This window comes from Electrona antarctica, assembly GCF_951216825.1.
Source record: "Electrona antarctica genome assembly, chromosome: 8".
In the NCBI taxonomy this organism is placed as follows: Eukaryota; Metazoa; Chordata; class Actinopteri; order Myctophiformes; family Myctophidae; genus Electrona; species Electrona antarctica.
In genome coordinates, this window is record NC_136789.1 from 8406869 (window position 1) to 8431941 (window position 25073).

At 43.0% G+C, this 25073-nt stretch overlaps 1 protein-coding gene across 1 annotated transcript in view; it reads right to left on the bottom strand.

Moving 5' to 3' along the window:
- atp2a3 (ATPase sarcoplasmic/endoplasmic reticulum Ca2+ transporting 3) overlaps positions 1-24801 on the bottom strand; it is a 65595-nt gene extending 40794 nt beyond the window's left edge. Inside the window, exons 1-5 of the mRNA XM_079508215.1 lie at positions 24340-24801; positions 8055-8072; positions 7370-7452; positions 5291-5395; positions 4566-4704 (exon numbers count right to left, since the gene is read on the bottom strand). Of these exons, the coding sequence (XP_079364341.1) occupies positions 4566-4704; positions 5291-5395; positions 7370-7452; positions 8055-8072; positions 24340-24457 (463 nt within the window). The 5' untranslated portion in view covers positions 24458-24801. The remainder of the gene's footprint in view (positions 1-4565; positions 4705-5290; positions 5396-7369; positions 7453-8054; positions 8073-24339) is intronic.
- Positions 24802-25073: the final 272 nt, after the last annotated feature.

Sequence of the window (25073 nt, forward strand, 5' to 3'; positions counted from 1 at the left end):
GCAAATGTACTATTTTTTATGGAATAAAATAAATCTCCCACATTAATACAGAGCCGTTTGTGATATGAGGGAGGTGGTGATGTGGACCGAGAAGTTGCATTTGTGTGTGAGCTGGTTGGAGACAATAGGTCTACAGCAGCAGACGTGGTACAAAGACGTTTGAAATGCCAACCCATTGAAACCTGCTTCCTTGCTCACACTTGACCTTCTACAGCAGGGGTGCCCACCCTTTTTTGACTTGAGAGCTACTTTCAAAAAGAAAAACAAAACAAAAAATGCAGTGATGGCTACATATAAGACAAACACACTTGGAATGGGAAATAGGGGAGGGGGGGGGGGTGGAGTTGGAAGGGTTTTCTTGTATATAACTTTGTAATGCTACTGATGTTTGTGTGCAACACTCTTGAAATCAAAGTATTGCTTTGTGGGTTTGAGCTGACAGGCCATTTTTTATGTCAATCAATAAGGTCATCTTAATTCAAGTTGCAGATACCAAAAATAGGGTTTCTTATTTTTTAATTATAGGCTGTTTGATCTACTGGTAGATCACAATCTACCTTTTGGGCACCCCTGTTCTACAGGCACTCTAGAATAGAAAAGGCACAATTGAAATATTGAGTAAAAGCCGTTTCTGAAACTCAAACTGGTGGATATGATTTGTTAAAGCTTGGGGTGATACGACATGTCTTTTCCGATGCAACTGTAATGGTCAAATATTTGTTGTTATTTCAACTTGGACAAAGTTGGTAAGACTTTATATTAAGGTCGGGTCTATAATGTGCTACATTTATAATGCATTATAATGCACTTCATAAGAACTAGCCAAGTTAATGTGATTATAATGCATTATAGACCCGACTTTAAGTAAAGTGTTACCAAATATTTTATTCATTAAGTCATTATCAACTCACACAGGAGACTTTCTTTGGTAAGGCTCAAACAGAACGCACTGGCACTCCCTCCATACCAGAACTCTAGGCCAAAAATAGCAGATCTACAAGCTCACCGATGCATTGTGAGCTTGTAGATCGGCTATTTTTTGCATGAAATGCAAAGGGGACGCTATAGTGTTAAAGTGTTTAGAAAGTAGAAACACAGGAAAGTTTGAGTGCAAGCGGGAATCACATATATGCCGTAACCCTTGGCTGTCACGGCTGGCAATTAATCTACAGTCATCGAGAAGGATTGGAAACTTGCGTGTAAATATATTTATGTGCTTTTCTCTCTTTAAAGGCATTTGTGGTCTATACCAGTGTCCTTTTCCAATGCCTCCAAAGAGCTTAATTTATCCCCTAACATCCAGTTCCCATGGAACAGAGACTGGGTAATCTGAAGTGCAGAAAAGCTTGGGAAATGTAATGGCGGAAAAGGAAGATTTGTTTGTTTTCTTTGTCACCAAAACCCACATGTGTTTGAGCCAGGAGCTTCAACGTCCCCGTTCCCTGACACACACTTTCTGAGAGAGAGGAGGGAGAAAAACTGTGCGGTGGTGCACTACCAAGCTCAAGTGTTGTTTGTTGTGCTGTTTTAACACCGCTTAGCAACAAGATTATGTCAGTCAAAATGAAGGGTAGGACAGTCACATATATAACTGTGTTTATAAAATATGTGCCAGGCTGCATAGTAGTGCATATACTAGCACTAGACTATCAAAACACTTCCACAGATGATTTGATAAGAGTACATTCTTTTCTGAGTGTATTTACAGTGTATGCCAACCATGATCCATGTACCTCATTATGCTCAGAACATCCCCTTCACTGGCAGACCAAAAGCTCCTTCCTAACCAGCTATTTCCACTGTCTAAAAAAACATATGGCCCAAGTGTGACTTCTGTGATCTCTCTAGCCATTCTTTAAATAGCATTTTTAAAGCCTTATTATTCTTCAAGGGGCAAAAATCATCACAGGCCTTAACCCGGGTGATGTTTGCCCCTTGAATACTAAAGGTACTTACGGTAGCTCACGGATAAGCAATCCTATCGTGGACCACCTGATGCATGATTTATATAACCGCCACCAGAGACGCCGTGAATAAAGCTCGTTTTAATTAGAATCGGAATCTGGGATTAGAATCCGAGATAAAAGGGTGTTAGGATTTCAGCTACCATTCAAGTCAACAAGGAGGGAACCTTTTCACTGACTGACCAACCACTTTCTGTTTATCTGCTAGACACAGAGATGCTGATAGACTGTAGTAGTAGCGCGATCTCAAACTGAGAAATCAATATAAAACATGAACTCATTCCCGGAACATTTTCCGAGCTATGCTACTGCTGTTCTTGAGACATTCCGCGTAGCCAGACAACTATTCCACAACCTTGGCTTGGAATGCTAGTGTCTGTTGTAACTACACCTCTTGAAAGTCGAGAACGGAAGCTGTGTGCGCGCACTCTATACAGTATGTTCACAATATAAATTTACATTTTATTTTTGAATTTCCATTTCTGCTAATCAAAAACCTATACATGTCTAGACTACTTCCACTACAGCCGCGTACATTTGTCCTACTGTAAATCATTACAGTAGGACAAATGTACGCGACTGCAATGATGGGGGTAAAGCATCCGCTTTACATCATCCTCTGCACTTCCGTTGCACAGACTGTATGAGGGAAGCGTTTGTGTTTGAAACAATTGTGTGAGTCAACAGTCTGGCTAAAGAGACAATCTAATTGCAGGAGATTTCCATACTGATCCAATCATGACATACTTCATGACATACTTCTTTGGCATCAGGGACAAAAAGAGTCACTGAACCTCAATAGCTTGCATTGCTCGAAGATATCACTACAGTGAGGGAGGTTATCATAGTCACACTGTTGGTGTTAATGGTGAGGGTGAAGAAAGGCAGAGTCCTTTAACTTGTGTGAACATGATTGTGAATGTGTTGTGAACATTGTGACTTCACTGTCATTTGTTGGGTTTGCAAGGGCCACTGTGTGCAATGGCACACAATCTTGTGCTCGCACTTACACATAAAGAAATACAATTATTTCCAATGATGCCTGCAGGTAACAACAAACTCACATGCATTGTGATAGAACCAGTTTAGTGAAATGACTTGAGTCCATTAAATTAAATGTTACATCATAAACCAGTTCCAACATGTAAGATTGCAGCCAACGATGATGAAAGGTCTGAAAGGCCCTCTGCAAGGTGGTCCTCAGACGAGCCCTTACTTAGTTAACGAGCTAGACTGGAATGGATGCAGGCTACTGTGTATCTACCTGTGTATCTACTGTGTATCTAGCACACAGCTTATCTTATACAGTGCATAAAATACCTGTGCCTTGTGATGTGAATGGCTTTTTAGGCCGGCAGAGCACAAATTATGAATGAAGGCTGCGATCTCATTCCAGTCTTGTACACACCATTTTTCCAGAGACACCATTCTGATGCTTTTTGAGATCAATAATCATGATGATAGTGAAGTTATGTCCTTTCAGTACATGTGTGTGAATTTTACAACATCTATATGTGTGTTCACACACAACTCCATACCGATGTCTATTTTTAGATGAGACTGCCAAACATAATCACAGAAGTGTGTGTACTGTATGTTGGTGTGTGTGTGTGTGTGTGTGTGTGTGTGTGTGTGTGTGTGTGTGTGTGTGTGTGTGTGTGTGTACCAGCTAGGAGTGCGAGTGAAGCTGACAAACGTGAAGCGTCCAGGTGGATGGACTGAGAGCATGGAAAGCAAAGGGAAGAGGAAAAGCTGTGGAAATTTAAAAAGGACCCTAAATACAGAAACGACCGCAGCCACTTAAACAGTACCACCCACACGCACGCACGGTCGCACGTACGCACGTACGCACGCACGCACGCAAGCACACACTGGCACCTGCAGGACCAGAGAAAAGGCACTTATGTATCTTGGTTTGAGATATTCCAGTAGTGTTTCCAGACTCACTGGCTCATTGGCATGGGTTGTGTATGTCTGTGTTTGTGGACATGAGTGCCAGCAATACTGGTCTACAGGCAAACAGGCGGCCATGTGTGAGTTAAGCCTATAATTTATGCTCCATTGTACAATGGCGTCACAGGCCAAAAATAGCAGATATATAAGCTCACAACTCGTCACATCCATGATGCGTTGTGACTCGTGAGCTTATCTAGATATACATTAGAGAAGAGCAGCTTTGTGCACGGTTCAGTTGTCAAGTCATACATATGCAGAGTATGCGGAAGTTCCGTTTACGCCTGTGCTTTGTGGCCATGATAAGTCACTGACTTTACATCTGCGTTTTCAACGCAGCTTTGTGGGTGCAGTTTCCATTTCCGTGATGCGAAGGACCGATTACAGAGCGCCCACACAACCTGCCCAGCACGGAAAAAACGCGGTCAGTGGCAAAAGATACATCGCTGTCTGCGTTTGTTCAAAATGTACGGTTTGTGTGTGTGTGTGTGTCTCACGCACACCGCACTGCGACATAGACGCATAGCGTTAGACGTGAGTGTGCCGCAGACGCGCAAGCTTCCAATACTGTATAAGACCAAAGCACGGAACAGTCTCTGTGAGAAACGTACAGTTTAATTTCTTGCATTTCAGTTTTTCATTGCATACCTGCCACCTCCACTATGTCTCCAGGGACAAGTTCCCGAGCCTTGATCATCTGCACAGCCTTCCTGTTCATACGATACACCTTGCCCATCTCTGGTTCGTACTCCTTCAGAGCCTCAATGGCATTCTCAGCATTCCTTTCCTGGCGGGACAGAAATACAGACAGTCGTTTTTAAAGAAATGCACTTGTAAACTCTTCAGCTGTAAACCATGCAAACCCTGCCAGCAGCAACATCTATTAACTCATTACCTGCGGGGAGAAAAGTGTGTCACCGCGAATCTGCGATGTGACGTTCTTTAGTTATAGAAGCTATGCGTGCGACATCGTCGTACCCGGAAGTTATGCGGAAACGCCTACTGAGTGGCAAAAAATACTTTCTGGCCTTGACAGCGCCATACATCCATACATAAAAGGTATACTGGATGAGAGTTGGGGTTAGTGCAGGCATAGGACATAATACTCTTAGCCTTGACAGAAGTCATCCACTCAGCACAAGTTCACAGCATTTCTTCGGGGGTGGCAGTGGCTCAGGGCGCCAGATGGGAACCGCGAGGTTCCCCGGCTCCCCCCGGCTCCCCCAGAGTTCTTGTCGAATGTCCTTGAGCAAGACTCTGAACTCCTAATTGCTCCCGATGTGCAGGTTGGCGCCTTGCATGGTTTGTAAATTGTGCATTTATATAGCGCTTTTATCCAATTTCTTTCAGTAGGTGCGCACAGCCACACACACCTGCCAGACCCCGATAACAGCATTGGCGATGAGAATGAGAAGGATGACGATAGGCTCAACGAAGGCAGTGATGGTCTCCTCTCCTTCCTCAAACAGAGCCAAGACCTGCACAAACACACACACACACACACACACACACAAGGTGGAGTTTTATTTGCACTAGAATTGTAAACAGGGCTACATTGATAGAAGGTACCTTCTAACAGTTAGAACAAATTAGTAATTTGCCTATGTGACATTAAATGAACCCCAAGGGGCCTAGTAAGAAATCACCACAAAACAAACAAAAAATAAGGAATATGGATTTAAATGAGAGCAGCAAAAATGTCAGGCTATATACGACACAAGTCGGGAGTGATGAAAGTCTGGAATACATGCCACCCGTAAATGTGAGGAAAAACTGCTTGTAATATCACTAGTTATCAAAATCTATACTGTGAGAACCATATCCAATTCACTAGTCACTTCCACAGTCCACCATCCCTACACAATCTAAAAAATTTCACAAAGGGAGGGGAGCAAGTAAGAAAAATAAAGTCAGCCTTCCTCCTTCCTTGAAATCAAATGGAGGAAGTGCAGTAAATGATTCAGGTTACCAATTTGGATTTGCTTGTCAACTGACTCAACTGGTTATTTGTCATACAAATAATGCAGGCAAGTCCAATGTGCCAATTTGAGTGTATTCAAACACGGACAAATCAGTTAATTTTATTCTGGGTTTTTCCTCTTTTTTTTGGGGGGGGGGGGGGGGGGGGGGGGGGGTGGGGTAACTCAGTGTCCGTGTAGCTCAGTCGGTATAGCTCTCGCCTTTGAACCACAAGTTCGATCCCGGGCACCGCCAACTCAGGGTATGAGTAGCATGGCTTGGGTGTGGCAAGTCGTGCAGGAAGTACTGGGAGCTGATGGTAGGTGTTGCGCTCCACCTCAGCAATCCATCTCCCAGGGGTCTAGCACATTGTAACGGGGACAGACACTGCATGTTACTGGCTGATACCACTCCCAACCTACTTCTTTCCAGAACACAATGTAACCATTAATAACTGCATCATAAACAAATTCATGAAGCACTTAATGGGCAGAGGTAGACACGATAGGTCAGCGAGAGCTCAATTCATCAATGTTCCAAGTTCAGAGAGACCTCTGTCTGTGCTTACAAAAGTTGGTGTGTAGGACCTACTGTAAGTGGGAATTACATTGAGAGACTTGCCGGCCTGAAGAATGAAAACATGCAAGGCAGATCTCAATATTGTAAGGGCTCTTTGGGAGCCATGCACCAATGGAACAGGACAGAGGCCTTGTTCCACTATAAACAGTGCATTTTAAATTACAACCGAGGGAAGCCCAATTCACATTAGGAAAAGTAAGCCCACACTGCAAACCCCTGCAGTTATAGCCCACGCCTGGACTCCAGGCATCTGGCTTGGAAAAGCTGCAGCACAGAGCACACACACACGGCCCGTTAGAGGAGATATATTGTGTCACATATACATTTTAATAGCCGTTTTCCTACTCTCAGAAATAGCAACTCCACTCCGAGGCACCGGGGACTCACTGTAATAGATGGAAAAAAGTTATGTAGTCAGAATTGCCCTCCCCTGCCCACACCCCTCTCTGACCCAGTTAAAGTCCTAAAACTTGTGTCACCATTTGAGGCCATTGTGTCATAGGGAATTTTCCTGTTTTTCCTGAGACATGCTTGATCCCCCCATATAGAAGGAATCCCTGTCAATCAATCCTGGGCAGAGAGAAGGAAGTATCTATAGCAGTTAAGTGTGTATTAAGTATGTACACAAGGTATGCACATGAGAAGGTAATTACTAATTATGTACATTATAACTAGGAGCGCAAGGAGGAGGATGTACATGAGGTATTGCAGGGACTTCCAACCCAATCCCATTTTCAGTGGAAACACTCTGAACTGGATCAATATTAGGCAGGAAAAAAAGAACTGAACCGGTTCAACTCTGTTGGAAAAGGGGCCAATCTGTCTTAAAACTGTTTTAAAATAAGATCTGTGCAGTCATTGGTGAGCAGTGACATTTATTGGTAGCTGGTTATATTAGTGGTTTGGGTACTTACAAAGGAGATACAGGCAGCTAGCAGCAGAATCCTGACCAGGAGGTCTTCAAACTGCTCCACCACCAGCTCCCATAGCGATTTGCCTAGAACATGCATGGTACAAAAAAAATGCACAAATGTTCATCAACAGGCCCAGCATAAAACCGAATTATCCACTTTCAAACTGGTGTCCCCATTTTGGATATGTAAAATGTTTCCAAATGTTTTATACTTGCTAAAATGTTCAAATGTGTACATTTCTTAAAAATTAAAATATAATGCAAAAATAGCAGATCCACTGTGCATGGTAGAACGGCTATTTCTGTCTATTCGACACACACACAACAAGTATATTTGGGCTGAAGTGGTTAATTGTTTTTCAGTTTGATAAATAAACATACATAAAGTGTTTTTACACAAATGCATGTCTAGAATGTAAGGTGTATCGACTTGGATTCCCCGTGTTGCCGATTTGGATCTACAAAGTATAAGCAGCTTGAGTCATCTGTGAAGCAAGGCGATCCATCCATGTATTGACAGAGGAGTTGTAGTGTGTATGTCTATGGGTGTGATTCTGAGGCTGTGTACACTCTCCAAGTTTACCTCCCGGCCTAAAAAACACAATGGGTCCTATCGGAACAATATTAATCAGATAGTAAAGGGAGGAGGATCGCAGACAGCACACACTGGAAAAATCTATATTTACCTTCTTCAGCTGGGAGCTCTGTTGATGTCACACCATGCAGTTTGTAGAGGAATGACGGTGTTGTCGTGGCAGATGGTGGGAGAAAGACAAAAGAGCAATTAACAATATGAACCCCATTATGTGTCCCAATTATGGGGGGGGGGTTGAGACATACACAGAAAATAACAGATCAGATCTAAAATCTTGTGACACGTTGTGAGCTTGTAAAATGGGCAAAGAGTAAGTATTAGTTTAATAATGCCGAGTTCACACTACACGATTTTAGCCCCAATTATCCACTCGGTGAAATTTATGGAGCTTGCAGAGCAAACCCCCTTTTTTGCTCGCCGTGTAAACTGTTTAAAGACGCGAGCCAAGCATGATCCCAGGACTGGCCGAGGCCTCGCTGAGCACCCTGACATTTCCAAGCATGCCAGATACCTGCTGTAGACCTGTCAACGATTGCAAATCATGCAGAATTAAATGTGTTTGTCACCAGCAGAGATGGACAGTGGACAGTACTGGACACACGGGTACTTATTTGACTGTGTTATTGATCTCCATGCGGAAATTAAGGTGTCATGTTGGTAAAGCAATGTTGATCTGGAGTTTTAAAAATAGTTATGGCATAAAACTAGTTAGAATCTGCACCATAGAACATTCAGCCCGACGCTGTGCAATCACTGCATGTGTGCGCATTTGGAAACGTCTGAACCCGTCCTGTGCTCCTGTTATGTTGCGGGGTGTGTGTGTGTACACACAGAGCGAGAGAGAGATCAAGAAATACAATTATTCGTTAGAAAATAAATTAAAATTATCTATAGTCCCGTCTTGAATCAAATTTCTTGTGTCAAATCCTGCGTTTTTTACCAGACAGACTTGCCGGAGATGCAGAGATAGAATAGGAATATTTTATTCACAGGTTACCTCTTATCATGTAAAACAAACATGACAGACAATAACCAATACATATAGGATAACATTACATTAAAATATACCAGAATAAATACAGTAAAAACTAAGAAGCTTTCACATCTGCTTATTGCATCTGCAGGGTGCTTTTGCGGTGGCAGCCCCTGAGCTATGGAACAACCTCCACCCCATATTAGAGCTGCTCAATCCATTGACATTTTTAAGTCCCTACTTAAAATGCACCTTTTTCCCTGGCTTTTAATGTTATCTGATTTTAACTTGTTTATGTATTCCTACTGTCCATGTCTCACGTTGGTTCTTATGCTATGTTTTCTTTGCTCTGCGTGATGTAATTCGCTTTAATTTAAATATTTTGTTGTGAAGCACTTTGGTCAACTCGCTGTGTTAAATGTGCTATATAAATATAGGTTGATTGTCTCCACCAGGCCGAAGGCAGTCCGTCCGTGTGTGTATGTGTCCGTCCGTCCATCTGTGGACAGCTAATCTCCGGCACGTTTGCATGATCGCAGCCATACTCTGCACACACACACACACACACTCCCTGAATGCCACAGCATTCATTGGCCTCTTATAGCGCCACCAGGAGGCCGCTTTGTGCAAAACAATTTTTTTGGACAGTACACCTACAGATTTTGTCCAAACATCACGCAAATTGGTACACAGTCACTCTAGAGCCATTTAAATAAACGGGTCTTTCAGATTTTTCAGACTCCATCCTGATTGGCTAATATTGACTTCCAAAGTGCTTAGTTTCAAACAAAATGCAAATCATGAACACATCGTATGATTTCCATGAAATTGTGCACACACATTCCCACTAGGCCGAGGAAGAAATACCGCTGTAACATTTTCAACTCAGCCTCATGGTGGCGCTATAACTGGCGGATTAGTGTTTTTACCTCTAACTCCACGGATCTGTGTAAAACTTTGTATGGACACTCCCTAGAGTGGTTTTTCTCAAGGAAAAACCTTTGCCTGAAATTTTTCACATCTGCTCTTTATAGCGCCACCAGGAGGCCGACATATGTAAAACACATTTTCTAATATTACTTATTTTATCCACATTTCACGCAAATCGGTACACATGCTCTCCATAGTCATGTGATCAAGACGGGTTTGTTGGATTTCTCATAATCCATCCTGGATTGGCTTCTAAAGTTTTCAGGAGTAGCCCGTTTTGTACCGGTTTTGTACAAATCGCCACAACTCCTCAATGCAGCGCCCGATTGCGGTGAAACTGTGCATGCATATTCCCACTAGGCTGAGGAAGAAATGCCACTTGACAGTTTTCAAATCAGCGTCATGGTGGCGCTACGACAGGCCAAGTCGCGTCACACACAAAAGGTTGTTCTAGAGATAGTTACAAGTTGAACATCTTATCCACAACACTGGTCAATCAATCATTTAGAAATCACAACACATCAATAATTTTGTATCACTGATAGGCCACAACAATGAGACGCGCACCTGGCTCCTCATCTGTAATTGTCTCATCAAGTCTACCACAAGGCTTATAAGGCTTAATGATGAAACCACAGGGCTCTGATGAAACATGAGTCAGAGGACTCACACAAGGCTATGATGAAACATAATGAGTCTTTTTTCACACACTGCCAATATGCCCTGCCTTTTTATATTAAAACCTATGAGAAATTACCAAAAGGCGACCACATAGGCTGCCATGCACCTTTAAAAAAAAAGGTGTTTTTTCAACCTGAAAGAGGAGCGCTTTCAGGTTGAGAATAGTGTAACTTTGAGAGTTTGCATACTGTATGATGTGGATTGTTTTTTTCTTGTATTAGATGACCAACCTTCCCTGCACAGAACATGGAAGGTGTACTATAGTAGCCTACCTACATAGTCGCTCTGGATTAAGAGCGTCCGCTAATTGCCAGTGGTGTAATGGTGATTTTTTTTCCCCAGTACCACAGTCGCGCGCATGCGCCTACATGTGCGCATAGCATGCGCACAGAACTGCTGATAGCCTAAGCCTATATTGTTTATAGTGTATGAGAGTTTAGACACGCACGCACACACACAAAAGTAGACTTAAAATAATCAGACAAATTTCTGCAGGGGCGAAAATAAAAGTTTGCTTTGGACGAATCTCTTCTTTGATGGTGGAGGAGGCATTCTTCTTGCGTGCAGAACACCAGCACCACAGAAGCGTAGCCTACTGGAGCCATACTGCTGTGCATTAACGTGCATTCAGGTAAAACAGTTATGCAAAGTAGTGTACTACTTTGTAGGGTACTTGACACAGTGTGAAAATAGGGGCGCACCCACCGCCAGTAAACCTAGACTGGGTGTCTTGCTCAAGGACATTTCGACACTAACCCAGAGGGAGCCGGGAATCGAACCTGGTCTCAAGCAGATGCCTGACTGCCGCCTGTGTATATTGTAGCTTTAAAACAGGCACAGACAGCGTTTCACCACTGTGTTGACATTCTCATAAGCCTCACATCACATCTGGTTGTTTAAAGCAGCAGCATGTTTCTCTAGTGTGTTACTGTGTTTTGACCACACTAAAGCAGTAGTTTTCAGCTGTGTTACATGCCCATCAAACATGATGACCCTGTGAAGAGGGGGAGGTGGAAAAAGGAAAGGCCATGACGTGAGCCCACAAGTTCCTTCCAAAAACAAAACTCTAAAAGCCCACTTTACATTACACATGTGCTATGAAAGAAAGAATATTTTATATCACGACCACCGGATTCACCCAAGAACTTCATAATGAATAACAGCTAAATTATCCTAGACACAGGACCACGTTGGCACATGGCACAGTCAAAATGTTCCAGATTACAAACAGCAACGTGGAACATTTGTTTGCTGATTATTTCAATTCTGTGCATTATAGTCTTTTAATTACGTTTTATTTTAAGTTCAGTGAGAGTGCATTGTTGAAAACACAAAGAGGCTATTGTGTTTTTAAGTACACAGAGGTCCTGTCTCTTTTTCCGAAATGATGCTATTTGAGTAGGCTGCATGAAGGCCTGTTATTGTGTTTAGGAAACTTTGATTTCAAAATGCCCTCAGGCAACCCGGCACAGCAACTAGTGAATTACAACAGCTTCCTGCACAGTAAAAGCCTCAGTGTTATAATTTACCCATTTGTTATTGTTGTTGGTATTTTGGTACAAAAACGTGGAATTTGTCCTCTGCATTTACAAATAAGAGCACAGTGGGTGCCATTAACACCGCACCCAGGGAACAGTTAGGGGTTTGCACAGGGACACTTCAACACATACTGTAGAGTAGACTGAGCGAGCTGAGGTTCATAACTTGATGTAAAAATGTAACCAGATGGACCCGTAACTGTCGTAAGGTTACATTGGTACACTCTCCGAGTTAAAATAACACTCAGGATTTTGCTGTGTGGGCCAGATCCCACATGTATATCTACCATTAGCTTTGGGACAGATCATCAACTTGTGTAATGATAGTTGATGAAGCGTTGTGTTCCATGTTTTCAAATTTGCTGCATGGTGGGTTTTCATATTTTCAGACAGGGGCATATCATTTGGTGACCCATGGGATGGTAATTGCCACCTACTAGCATTTTCATTTAAACTAAAATAGATTTGATTTATGTATATTTTCTCCACCTCTGAAGATTAATTGATTATGAGACAGACAAGTGCACTCAAAATCCATGCCAAACCATCCATGTTAGCAGTTCTTTCCTGAAATTACGCTCGTTGTCAGGCTTAGAACGGTTTAACTTACACCCGTAAGTCCTACACAGAAGAAAGTCCTGACCAGAGTGTCAATTTGACTGTAAAAATGGACCCTCTTAGACTTAAATGAAAACACTCTATGCTCTATGCCAAAAGCAGCAGAAATGTGTCCCGCTGTTTTCCATGCTCCACTAGTCTGACATGAGCCCTCTCCCGGCGACAACTCTGCCTTCCATACTCGTATAATGTTTTTTATGACAGACAGGCTGACTGCAGCTCCAGTGCTGGATACAAAGGCAGGCATACTGGAGGGGAGAGACAGAAGAAAGGAACAATAAAGAGGGAGGGGAGAGAGAGAGCAGGCTGGAGGAGGTGTTGATCGGGGTTCCCCGTCTTCCCTCTGCCAAGGATTCCCTCACAGTCATCTGGGTCGTGTCAACCCAGGCCTGCCCAGGCACATTCCTGCAAACTGACTTCACTACCTCTCTCTCTCCCTCTCCCCATTCCTCCCCTCCCAGGCCAGACAATGAATAAAAGAGGCAGCTTGTTTACACTTTAGCAGTGATGTGAGCAATGGGGAAACACTTCCTGGAGACTGTTGCCAACAACAGTGGGGAGTGGGTGCCCCATGGCCATGAGAGAAAGGGGAGAGGAGTAGGAAACTTGCCATTCATCCTTCAGTGCTGCAAGATATGGGGGCGCGCGCACGCACGCGCGCACGCACGCACGCACGCACACGCACACGCACACACGATTATCAGGACCCGATAGAAGTATCTTGTAACTTGTGTAAACTTCAAACATGAGAACGTTTTCAGAACCGTTACCATGGCTACTTGGCTCATGAATTCAAGGAAAAACAGTTTCAAACGTGCCACGGTGCCACAATCACAACCTACCAAGAATAACTTGTTATGCAATCTGCAGGGCCTTGATACAGCATGCCCGGCCTGCATTTAAATATATGAACAAACACAGTTTGTGTTACAAATACACATTTAGCTGTGAGGCAGTGTTCACACAAGTAGCCGTTTTGCTAGATAGAGGTGACAGGTTTGACATTTGACATCTAATTCTATCCTAGTTACTTTGTAGCACATAGACCATGACCAATAACTTGATTATCTCTGGCTACGCCATGCCAAGATTTATGATCCTGACGAAACTCACTGTATCATGTAGGCCCTGCCCATTTTCGGCCATAATGCGTTTTCTTCAAAATGTTTTGCTACTACTACGCTTTACGGGCAAAACTCACACATTTCAGATTTTTCATATGCCATCATCATTGGCTATGACTGGCTTCCAAATTGTGCGGGAGGGGCCTATTTTATAAAAAGTGCCAACCATCATGAATGCAGCTCGTTGAGGGGCCTCTAAACAGCGCCAAGTTACCAGAACTAGGGACGTGTGTTTTAACATGATCAAAACTGAGTTTTAAGTTCATTGGATTTATATAGGAAGGGGTGTGTCTGATAAAATACCTAAATAAACAACTCTCAAGGACGACTTGACGACTTTCGTTTTGTTTGTCGTTTTGTTCATGTCAGCAAACGGCACCATCTAGTCTAGTGTAAAAACACCGGAGTCGCCGTCGCACAGGAAAGAGGACGTGCCGCGATCGCAAAATGAAATCCTGATCCGCTTCCCGTTTATTTATTTTTTCAAATTTGAGCCAGGCCTCACATCAGCTAGTAATGAATCAATACATCCCTCATGGCCACTGACGCTATTGACGTAATTGTTTAATTCCGAAGGTGTATGATAGGATTAAGATCAGGCCAGGCAAGTTATTCCTCACGAACCTCAAACCATATTTGTATAGGGGAGCAATGCATGAGCGGCACAGGGATGGTGGTTTTTCTGTAACAGGAAATGGCCTTCTGCACACTGTCGATAGAATGTCACTGTAGCATTCAAATTTCCATTTAGTGGAATAAAGGGCACTCATTAGAAACACTAATTAGAAAGGGTATCAACTGACGTTTGGTCATACAGTGTAATGTTTCTACAGGTTTTCTTGGCACTCCAATTACTCAACTGCTTACATCGTTGCTGCTTGACCGAGGTTCGTGGCTTCGTGCTGCCAACTCTGACCTTGCACTTTGCCAGTCGCTCTGGATAAGAGTGTGTTAAATGCCAAAAATGTTGAATTGTAAATTTAGTAACCTGCCATTTACTGTGGCAGGGAGCGATGAGAAGCGAGATTGAGTGGTGCTACTGAGCAGCAGCTAACGGTCCGAGGAGCTAGATACCCTGGGAATATGTCACAGGCCAAACACTAGACCCAGTGCTAATGTATTCTCAATTCCAGAAAAGGTCTGAATACATCAATTTCCCCAGCCGGACGTAGCACGTGGAAGGAACACGTTATTCCAACCAGTTCCATTCCCCTCCACCAGGCGCCCAGGCTGAACGGAACTGATCGGAATAACGCGTTCCTTCCAAGTGCTACGTCCGGCTGGGGAAATTGATGTATTCAGACCTTTTCTGGAATTGAGAATACATTAGCACTGGGTCTAGTGTTTGGCCTGTGACATATTCTTAGGGTGGTTTAGAGACCAGGATTATTTTTTCTGCCTTTATTGATTTACTGTGGCTCAAGAGGTAGAGCAGGTCGTCCAATGATCCATGGGTCGGCGGTTCGAATCCCGGCTCCTCCTGTCCCCAAACCCCAAATTGCTCCCGATGTGCTGGTTGGTACCTTGCATGGCTTCCGCCGCAATCGGTGTATGAATGTGTGTGTGAATGGGTGAATGTAATGCACAATCTATGTAAAGCGCCTTGGATAAAGGCGCTATATAAATGCACCATTTACCATTTACCATTTACCATTGATAGATTGAAAGTAGGTTGACACACAGCAAAGGTCGTCGGGATCGGGAGTCGAACCCGCGAAGGGTGAACACTGGCACAAGTGTGTGAGAGAGTATTTTTGGTTTAAAATAAACTATTTAAAAAAAAATGTAGTCAAATAAATGAAATACCTCACATTTGTATGTAAATTACATCCTGCACATTCTATATTCATTAAAACTCTGAACTCTGAGGAGAGTCTGTGAGATAGGTGGGTTATTGTTCAGAGTCTAATAATGATCATTATAACAAAGAGGAATAACGTTATATTCGTGGACGATCAAAATATGTTGGAACCTTTTGTGTTGTTGATGGCGTCATTGAAATGAATGTTGATATGACACACTGATTATTCTAGGGAAAAAAAAGATGGCACTTCATTTAAAAAAAGGTTGCAGACCCCCGTTATAAATATAACTCAGCCCACTAGGCTTATGCAAGTCGGGAATACACCCATTGTGGGAAAACGACTGTTATCTGAGCTACTCCATTGACAGCTCCAAAACTATGATGAAAAATGTTTGTCGACTACCTTTTTTCACCGACTAAATAAAAACAAAGCTATGATGACTAAAACTAAGACAAAATATATTGACGATTGTCAACAAATAAAAACTAAGATCCAACTAAAAGGACAAGTCATTTTATGTTTGGTTGCACTCCGGTGTTGCGCTCTGACAATAGCAGATCTACAAGCTCACAACGCGTCGACAGCGCAGCACATTGTGAGCTTTTAAATAGACTATTTTCAGCATGCAACCAAGTGTAAAAATCAAGCATTATGACGCCATCAAGGCCCACCAAAACACATTTGTCAACAAAATCTGTACATTAAGTTGACTACAACTAGACTAAAACATTTCAGCTGACTAAACAGAAATCTTCATATGACCATTAACCGTTTCCGTATCCAATCGAGGGATGCATTGGACGTGTGTACAAGTCCTAGCGCATCCTCAATGATATCAGGCGAGGGGAGAATATTCTGAATCTTTTCCTTTTTTTAATTTTTCAGTCGGACACTAAGTTTGGTGAGACTACCGGTAGTTCAATCATAATGGCAGCCAAGTCAGTTATCATATAGCCTCGGTACCAAGGCTTATATTTTCGTTCGCATTCGGCTCAAAAAATGAAAAGCCTGGGGAAACCCATTGGAAATTCTGGCATAGGAACTAGGAAGCCGACTTCCTTGTATTTCGCTAACCGAATAAACAGTTCAGAGGCACGCTCCAAATTTGGTGACGTCAGACAGTGTTCTCCGCTGTTTTCTACCAGGGAGGGGAGGAGGGGATGGGGCGGGTCACAGGTGCTCAGATCAGTGAACCAATAGGATCCACCACCTGTTTGCGACCGGCACCCTCCCCCTCCCACCCCCCCCGCCTGGCTGGGCCAGGCTAGTTATCATACATCTCCAGTATAATGTGAGAATGCCCTACTGGAGGAATACAAACTCAACGCTGCCAACTTTGATTAAAATCAGTCAACCGCTGTCCTCAGTCAGTGTTGCTGTGCAGATTACACTAACAAGAGAATCTGCTCAGTGTCGACAACATTGCACACAAAGGGGAATTCCAGACTAACCATTTTCTTACCTTAATCTGATGTTATGTCCAATAACGAGTGGTACAGGTGAAAAATTACATAACTCCAAACAGAGTGCACTGCAGCTCCGACCGTGCATGCTGGGTCATACGCTAAATCCCTTATTTTAATGTATCAAAAAATATATATTCATCAATAGTGTAAATTTCCGTCTTACAAACATTAAAGTCCCATTGACAATGAATGGAGAATTTACGTCATATGTGTCTGAGTAAATCGGTATTTTTGTCCTAACAAACATTAAATTCCCATTGACAATGAATAGATGATGTACGATGATAAGAGTGCCCCTCACTTCAGACGTGTGTGATTTCTTCCCTACACATCTTCTTTCATAACGACCTAATACGATGCACAGTGTATTGTCCCAAAGGGGCTTCTGTAAAAAGGCGAACGAGCCTAGGACCCAGTGTGCATGCTCTGAGCTACGGTGCGTTCTGGACACATTTATTTTTTGCCTCTACCACTGGTTGTTGGATAGAACATCAGATTGCGCTAAGAAAAAACGCTGGTCTGGAATTCCCCTTGAACTATTTTGTTAATGTTAAATGAACACCTCTCAGAAATCCGTGCACATCAACATGCTCAACATTATTATAAATATATATAACTGAAAGAATGTCAAATCTTTAGCCAAACAACTTTGGGGGCAGTTGCTCTGCTAAACTGCAGGCTGGTGGTGATGATGTGGCTCATCAGAACTCATGTAGGCCAAGGAAACAGTGAGTGGATATTTTGCGGCGTTGTGCAGTACCTGCTCAGGTAATTCCACAAACATTATAATGTCAATATTCTAGCAGTACGTTGGACACAGCTGTGTGAGCAACCTAATGGTGGGCTCTACAAGCATGCTCACACTGTACAGTTTAATTTACACATTTTTTTTAATGAATGAATGAATGAATGCTGCATTGAGTTTCCCATTTGTCCCAAAGTGACTGCAAAAAGAATGCTACTTGTTTCAAAAAAGCTGCACGATGCAATGTGACATAGCCGTTTACAAAATGCCGTGTGCTACCCCCTCCAACTGTATATACTTCCCCATTTTCAACTGTTTTAATATTTTGACACTTGCTTTGACAATGTAAACGTATAATTTCTCATGCCAATAAAGCTCCTTTGAATTGAAAATTGAGTGTTGAAGAAGAAGGCCAAGGAACCTTCCAAAAAAACACTACTAAAATCAGGGACTGCTGCATGAAGATGTTCTTGCTGCACATTTTCATTTGTATATCGACTTCTAGGGATACAGCACCATACATGCAAAAAGACATTTATTTGAGAGTTGAAAATGCCTTGTGCTCTATGTGCATTCAAATTAACCTCAAGATCAGTATTACCCAGCAGACCGCAATTCTTCATAGCTCCAGCTAGAAGTCTGTTTTCGATCTGCTTTGAGACAGAGTCAATAAACTGTATAAGGACCTAAATCACTGGCCAAGAGGATTCCTCTAAACTATGTGTGCACTGTTCATCACGGTTTATTTCAACATTCACAATGTGGAAATGTTTTGATTAAGAACGTTTAATAAAAAGGACATCGTTATGTTTTACAATTCCACTGTTAGAGCAGAAAAGGAAATGGCTGCTGTCTGAGCAAGATCATGTTTGTAGCACAGTTATTATTAACCCCATCAATGCAATAGTCTCTAATGTCAACAGCTTTGTGTGTCTCTGGCTGCCTGGGTCTGTCCCTGGCTGGCTGGGTCTGAGCACGAAAATAGCGTTTGGTTGGCTTTCACAACCAAGTGTCACTGTTCGCAGCCAAACAGTCTCAGCCAAACAGTCTCTCACTCACACACACACACACACACACACACACACACACACACACACACACACACACACACACACACACACACACACACACACACACACACACACACACACACACACACACACACACACACACACACACACACACACACACACACACACACACACACACACACACACACACACACACACACACACACACACACACACACACACACACACACACACTTTGGGTGTGACAGTACAGTGACAGTACAGTAGAGGGACCCCCTGGGGAACCTACACGGTAACTCTTGTCATTTCTCAACCTGTGTGTCTGGAAGTTCCAGGGACCACTTACTTCACACGGGCGTGATTTTTGAAACAGTTAGTGAGCAATCCCCTAAAAGTTTGGTTTATAATATCTGTATTACTGTTAACACCAGTCCATTTATAGGGCTTATTATAATGTAATAGCAGCCAACATAATATGTTGGCTGCTTCTTTGGAATTACATGTAGATTTCTCTCACTGTATATATAAATCCATTGCCTGTCGACTATCTTACACCGATCAATAGATTTAATTGTAGTTGAGATTAAAAGCAATATGACAGAAACTGATATAGTATAGTCTAGTCATTTCAAAACAGACATGCTCAGCAGGGCTCCAGCATCATTTAAATTACATCACTCACTTCACGAGACATGATATGGCGTTGCATGAAATTGCGTCAGTGGCTTTGAAGAAGTTCCATCAATGTACACGGGTACTGATGAGACCGGGGCGTAACTGACCTAGTGATCACCATGCACTGTACACGGGTACTGATGAGACCGGGGCGTAACTGACCTAGTGATCACCATGCACTGTACACGGGTACTGATGAGACCGGGGCGTAACTGACCTAGTGATCACCATGCACTGTACACGGGTACTGATGAGACCGGGGCGTAACTGACCTAGTGATCACCATGCACTGTACAAATGCGAGAAGGTAAAGTTCTAACTGACCCTTTTGGTTGCAGTCTAGGCCTGCTCAAGCAGAGAGGTTCAGAAAAAGCAGATCCAGAATGAAAAACAACACGAAACATTGCACTCAATTGGTACTTGCCTGACCTGGGCAGGTCCAGACAGGTTTCACTTGTCCACATGTTTTTATTTCCTGCCCCGGGCATTCAGGCATCCGTTCATGTCGGACCCTCATTTCATTACAATAAATGAGATTCTACTATGATTCAATTCAACCAAAAAATAAAATCAGATTTGTACCATTCCTCGAGGTTTACAAGGTGTACATTATACAAACCTGCTACCTATATGTTACTGTACATCAAACAGATAATACAAAGAGCAGATCTGTGAGTGCAAACAGAAAACCTAATGTTGACATGGCAGAGGTATATGGCAGCGGTGGCCGAACGGATAGCGGAGCGGTCTTGATACCGGAAGGTCGCCAGTTCGAATCAGCGGTCCGACACGTTAAAATTACCACCGCTGAAGTGCCCTTGAACAAGGCATTGAACCACTACGATGAAATGTGTTCTATGAGCAGGGCCTGGCTGGAAACAAGTTCTTGAGCTTAGCCCAGATACCCTGGGTAAATATAGTAATAATTTCATTTCATTTCATATGCTTCGCAGACAAGCTTGTAGATCTGCTATTTTCAGTTTTCAGTTGCCACAATGTTAGGGGCTCAGTGACTCAACACCATCTACTAGGACAAGGTGTTTGACAACTAGAGAAGTATGGGGTAAAAATCCAAGTGACAACTTAGTGCAGGATTGCAGATACATTCAACAGCTTTCAATAGAAATTATTCCATTTGAATTTCAGATGAAACTAGAAAAAGTGCCCTTCTGGGCACAGGTCTCCACCAGGAGGATAGGAGTGTGTGTGATGTTTGGCAAAATGTTTAGGAGTAATATAAACAACAATCTTTTGCAACAATTCTTCATTTTGTTGAGGAAATGCAGAGCCAGATCAGGATAGAATTCTGGATGAGCAGGACAATCAGTGTAGAATCTGAGAAATCCAACAGACTCGTCTTGATCACATGACTACAGAGATCATGTGTACCGATTTGCATAAGTTGTATACAGATTGATGCAGTTATAGCCAGTTATGGCCTAATTAGCCTGTTATAGCGCCACCATGAGGCTGATTTGGAAAAGAATTAGTGGCATGTCGTTCTCGGCTTAGTGGAAATGTGCGTGTATAATTTCATGGAAATTGCTCACTGTGTTTGTGATTTGTGGCATTTTGTTCGAAACGGACCAATCATGTGAGCTTTGGAAGCGAATCTTAGCCAATCAGGAAGGAAGATGGGAAATGGTGCAGATCCGTGTTGATCACATGACTATGGAGATAGTGTATACCGAATTGTGTGATGTATGGATAAAATGTGTACGAGTAATCTACAGAAATGTGTTTTACCTAAATCGGCCTCATGGTGGCGCTATAACAGGCCGTTGAGGAATATTTGGGGCAGAGGTTCATCGTTGGCATCCAGGGAGTGTGTGTGCAAAGTTTGGCATGGATCGGGCCAACGGTGCCGGAGATTAGCTGGTAACAGACGGACGGAAGGAAGGACGGACGCACACACACACGGACGGAGTGCAAAACATACTCTCTCCCCATGCCTTCGGCCTGGTGGAGACAATAATAATACCCAAGAAATGCTTCCATAGAAGACATGCTGGCTTCTATGGACTCCAAAAGAGCTTGTAGATAGGCACGTAGATAGGCTTCCATAGAAGACATGCTGGCTTCTATGGAATCCAAATGACTGAAATCAGTCGTGGTGACTGAGAACTTTAATCCAACATTGTGAACAAACAATTTATCTCACAAATATAATCATTTTGGGCTTAATGGTTGATGTAAACTGTGTGGTAGATACAAAATGACCTGTAGTAGCCCAATATTGGCATAGTCAGTCATGTGTGCGTGTGCGCACGCGTGCGTGTGTGAGACAATTAAGAGTGCATCATAAATAGAACATGTGAATAGAAGGTCAGGCACTTCCCTCCACCCGCAGACTGCATTGTAGAACAGGTTGTCCACATGGGCAGAACAAGCCAATTTTCCAACATCTCAGAAGGGACTATACTCTGGACATTATGTTTACTTTGGTTCCTCTGCAACGGCACATGAAAGCACTGATGTTCTAGTAGGGCCAAGTATTCAGCACACATTCGGTAGTCCTCTCACGGCATGGGAAGGCAACATATTAATCTTAATGAGATTATGAGAGATAAGCGGCACAATTTCAGAGCATACCTATTTACACGCACCTGGACAGTGGGTGCAGATAAGCGGCACACACAATAAAGCCAGCATATTCAGTAGTCCAAATAAGAACAAGATCACATCACAAACAACTTTAAGTGATCTAATAAAACTAATAAAAATCCTGTCAAAGGCTGTTTAACACCACATCACACACACGACTATCAAGTGTGTGTACATTGCTGAGTCTCAGAGACGAGCACATGATTTTATCCCAGAATGTCAGTGCCTCCTCAAGTGGGCACTTTGGAGCAGTGCTGCTGCTCTCTGGTCTACCCTCTGAGGGATAGCCTAGACATACGTCACATTCGCAGCAAACCTGGAATCTCTGCTGACCCGTTTCGCATTGGATAGCATGTTTGTTGCGTTTCTGAATTAGTTACACACAATGATGGCAGTTCTCTACCTGCCACCAACGGGACACCTACTGCTTAATGTACTACTGAATGTCTGAGTGAGTAAGGTGATTGCACCAACCACAAATTATCTTTTAACCGAAGCTAGTTGGAACAAATGTCCTTGAACTCCACTAACAAATTTGAGAGAGGAGGGAATGAGCCATTGAGCAGTCAATATATCACTTGGCAGTGACATGCCACTAAAACAGCAAACACACGCAGACTGCTGATAAATGATTTTACTGTGGAGGGGATAAAAAGAACCTACACTCAGACCCAAAAAAGGAATGGGTATTCCCTCCGACATTTACAGTATGTGTGCACTAGCTGTCTCACACTCGCACAAGCAGGAAGTTCACAACTAAAAGCGAAAAAAGATGCTATCTGTAGCAAGACGTTGCTTTTTCCATGAAGTCATCGAGCCACTGGGTAGAGTGCAACAAAAGGGCTTCTGTTTGACTGGGACAATATGCTGCTCCACTCTAGAGCCTGGCCACACATGCAAATGACAGGCTGGAGGAAAGGTAGTAATGTCAAACACCACGTTCAGCACAGCAGCATCCACTGCAAAAAAGTATTCAATTAAAATGCAAGAAGACCTGGCTGGCTTATATTTAGCTTTGACCAAAGCCAGCAGAACTCTATTAAATCTGCTCCACCTAAATCTAATAATCTGTTCTGGCTCGACAATAGGTTCATTAATAATTACCAAGCAATATTGCAACTAAAGGGCCCTCAGACAGTGTTGTTCAAATTGGTGCCATTTCCTTTCAGTCCATATAGGCTGGCCAACTTCTGGTGACTCTGGTCAATGTTAGCCCTAGAATGGCTCTGTTGTTACATACAGTATATACAGTATGAAAATTTACGAAGTTAATTAAATGATCACAGGCATTCTAGGTCTAGGTCAATGTATGCCTTGCCTTGATGACAATATCACTGCAGTTGTGCAGATCACTACATTCTAATGGTGTAATTTAAACCCAGAAGTATCAGTATGAGCCATGTGTGGCATACAATTTCTGAAAGTGGAAACAGGTCGTTCAAGTTTTTTTTCCCTCTGTATCTTTAGTTCATCTTCCTCCACTATATATTCTGCACTGCACTTCCTTATCTCAGCGTGAGAGGCACGGGTGAGAAATAGTCTGTCTCTCTCTGTCTGTCTCTCAGACTCTCTCTCGACAGATGCATTGCAGCAGATCATGAGGTTATGATAATAATTGTTAATAATATACATATACATAAATGGCCTGTAGCCAGCATATATTCACTGTAGATCAAGTCAACGTCATCAAAATCGCTCCTAAAACTGTAACAGCTACATCATGACAGTGAGGACAGTCATGGACAGAAGTGCATCGTGCGTTTACTGCGTTAATGGTGTCTGGTGCGCACATAGATTAGACAGCTACTGAACGGCGGTCCTCAGGCGGCGGGCGCATTAAAGAAATACATCATCGTCACCATTCTTCATTATTGTTTCAGTCAATTTTGTAAAAGGTATTTTTTTTGTTCCTCCACGATGATGTGCAGTGCATGCATAAGTCAACGCGCCCCAGCTGCAAATGCCGATAAGTTTACGCACACAGAAATGCACGAAATTATTTTATTTCACCACATGAATGAACTTGACACATGACTGTGCGTAACAGGGAATTTGATATATCGACCGTCTACGTCTAGCACACGGTTGTATTTTGCTCATTCATCTTTTCATCATGTGCATTCGTCTACTCTGAACTTCGACTGAGGAAAATATAAACAAACATACTACTAAGTGTTTGTACTCACCGTTCGGTCCATATTTCTCCAAATTGATTTTCACTTGCTCGAGTGTCAGCCCGGTGTTTTCGTTCACCCCGAAGTTGGCTAAAACTTCAGTCGCCGATTTACAGTGCGCATTTTCCATCTTGATGGTGGACTGCTGGACTGGCTTAAACAATCAAGTCGAAATGCATGTAGTTAACAACAAAGTAGCATCTACAGTGACGGTGAGTGAGGGCAAAAACAGCCGTAATTTCCAGCGACGAACGTTGAAAATGCCTTAGTAGTAGTGGTCCTCCTGCACGGACGGACTGTCACCTGGCTGCCCCCCCTCCTCTCTCTGAGCGGCGATATACCTCCGGGTTCCTGATTGCGACGCTGCTATAATAACACACACTCAGTAGATCAGATTGCTGTTCGTAATACTTCATCAACATGTGAAGGTGTGTGTGTCTGTGTCTGTGTGTGATACGGACCGCCTCTATGGTGAGGGAGAGCCACAGACAGAGCACTCCCTCTCCTGCTGCTATTGGTTATTTACCTGAGTTGAGTGGCTGGCTGTCCCCTCATCCGTTTGCAATGGACGAGGGGACATGATGAGCAGAATGAAAAATCACACTCGTGTGAAGTGAGGGGTGCTCTTTTATCACCATACATCACATTCCGTGCTCAGCCAATCAAATCAGCGCTATAGGCTATGGGGTACACAGACTACACACAGACACACACAAAGCTGGGCATAGGAGGGGCTAGCAGCTAGC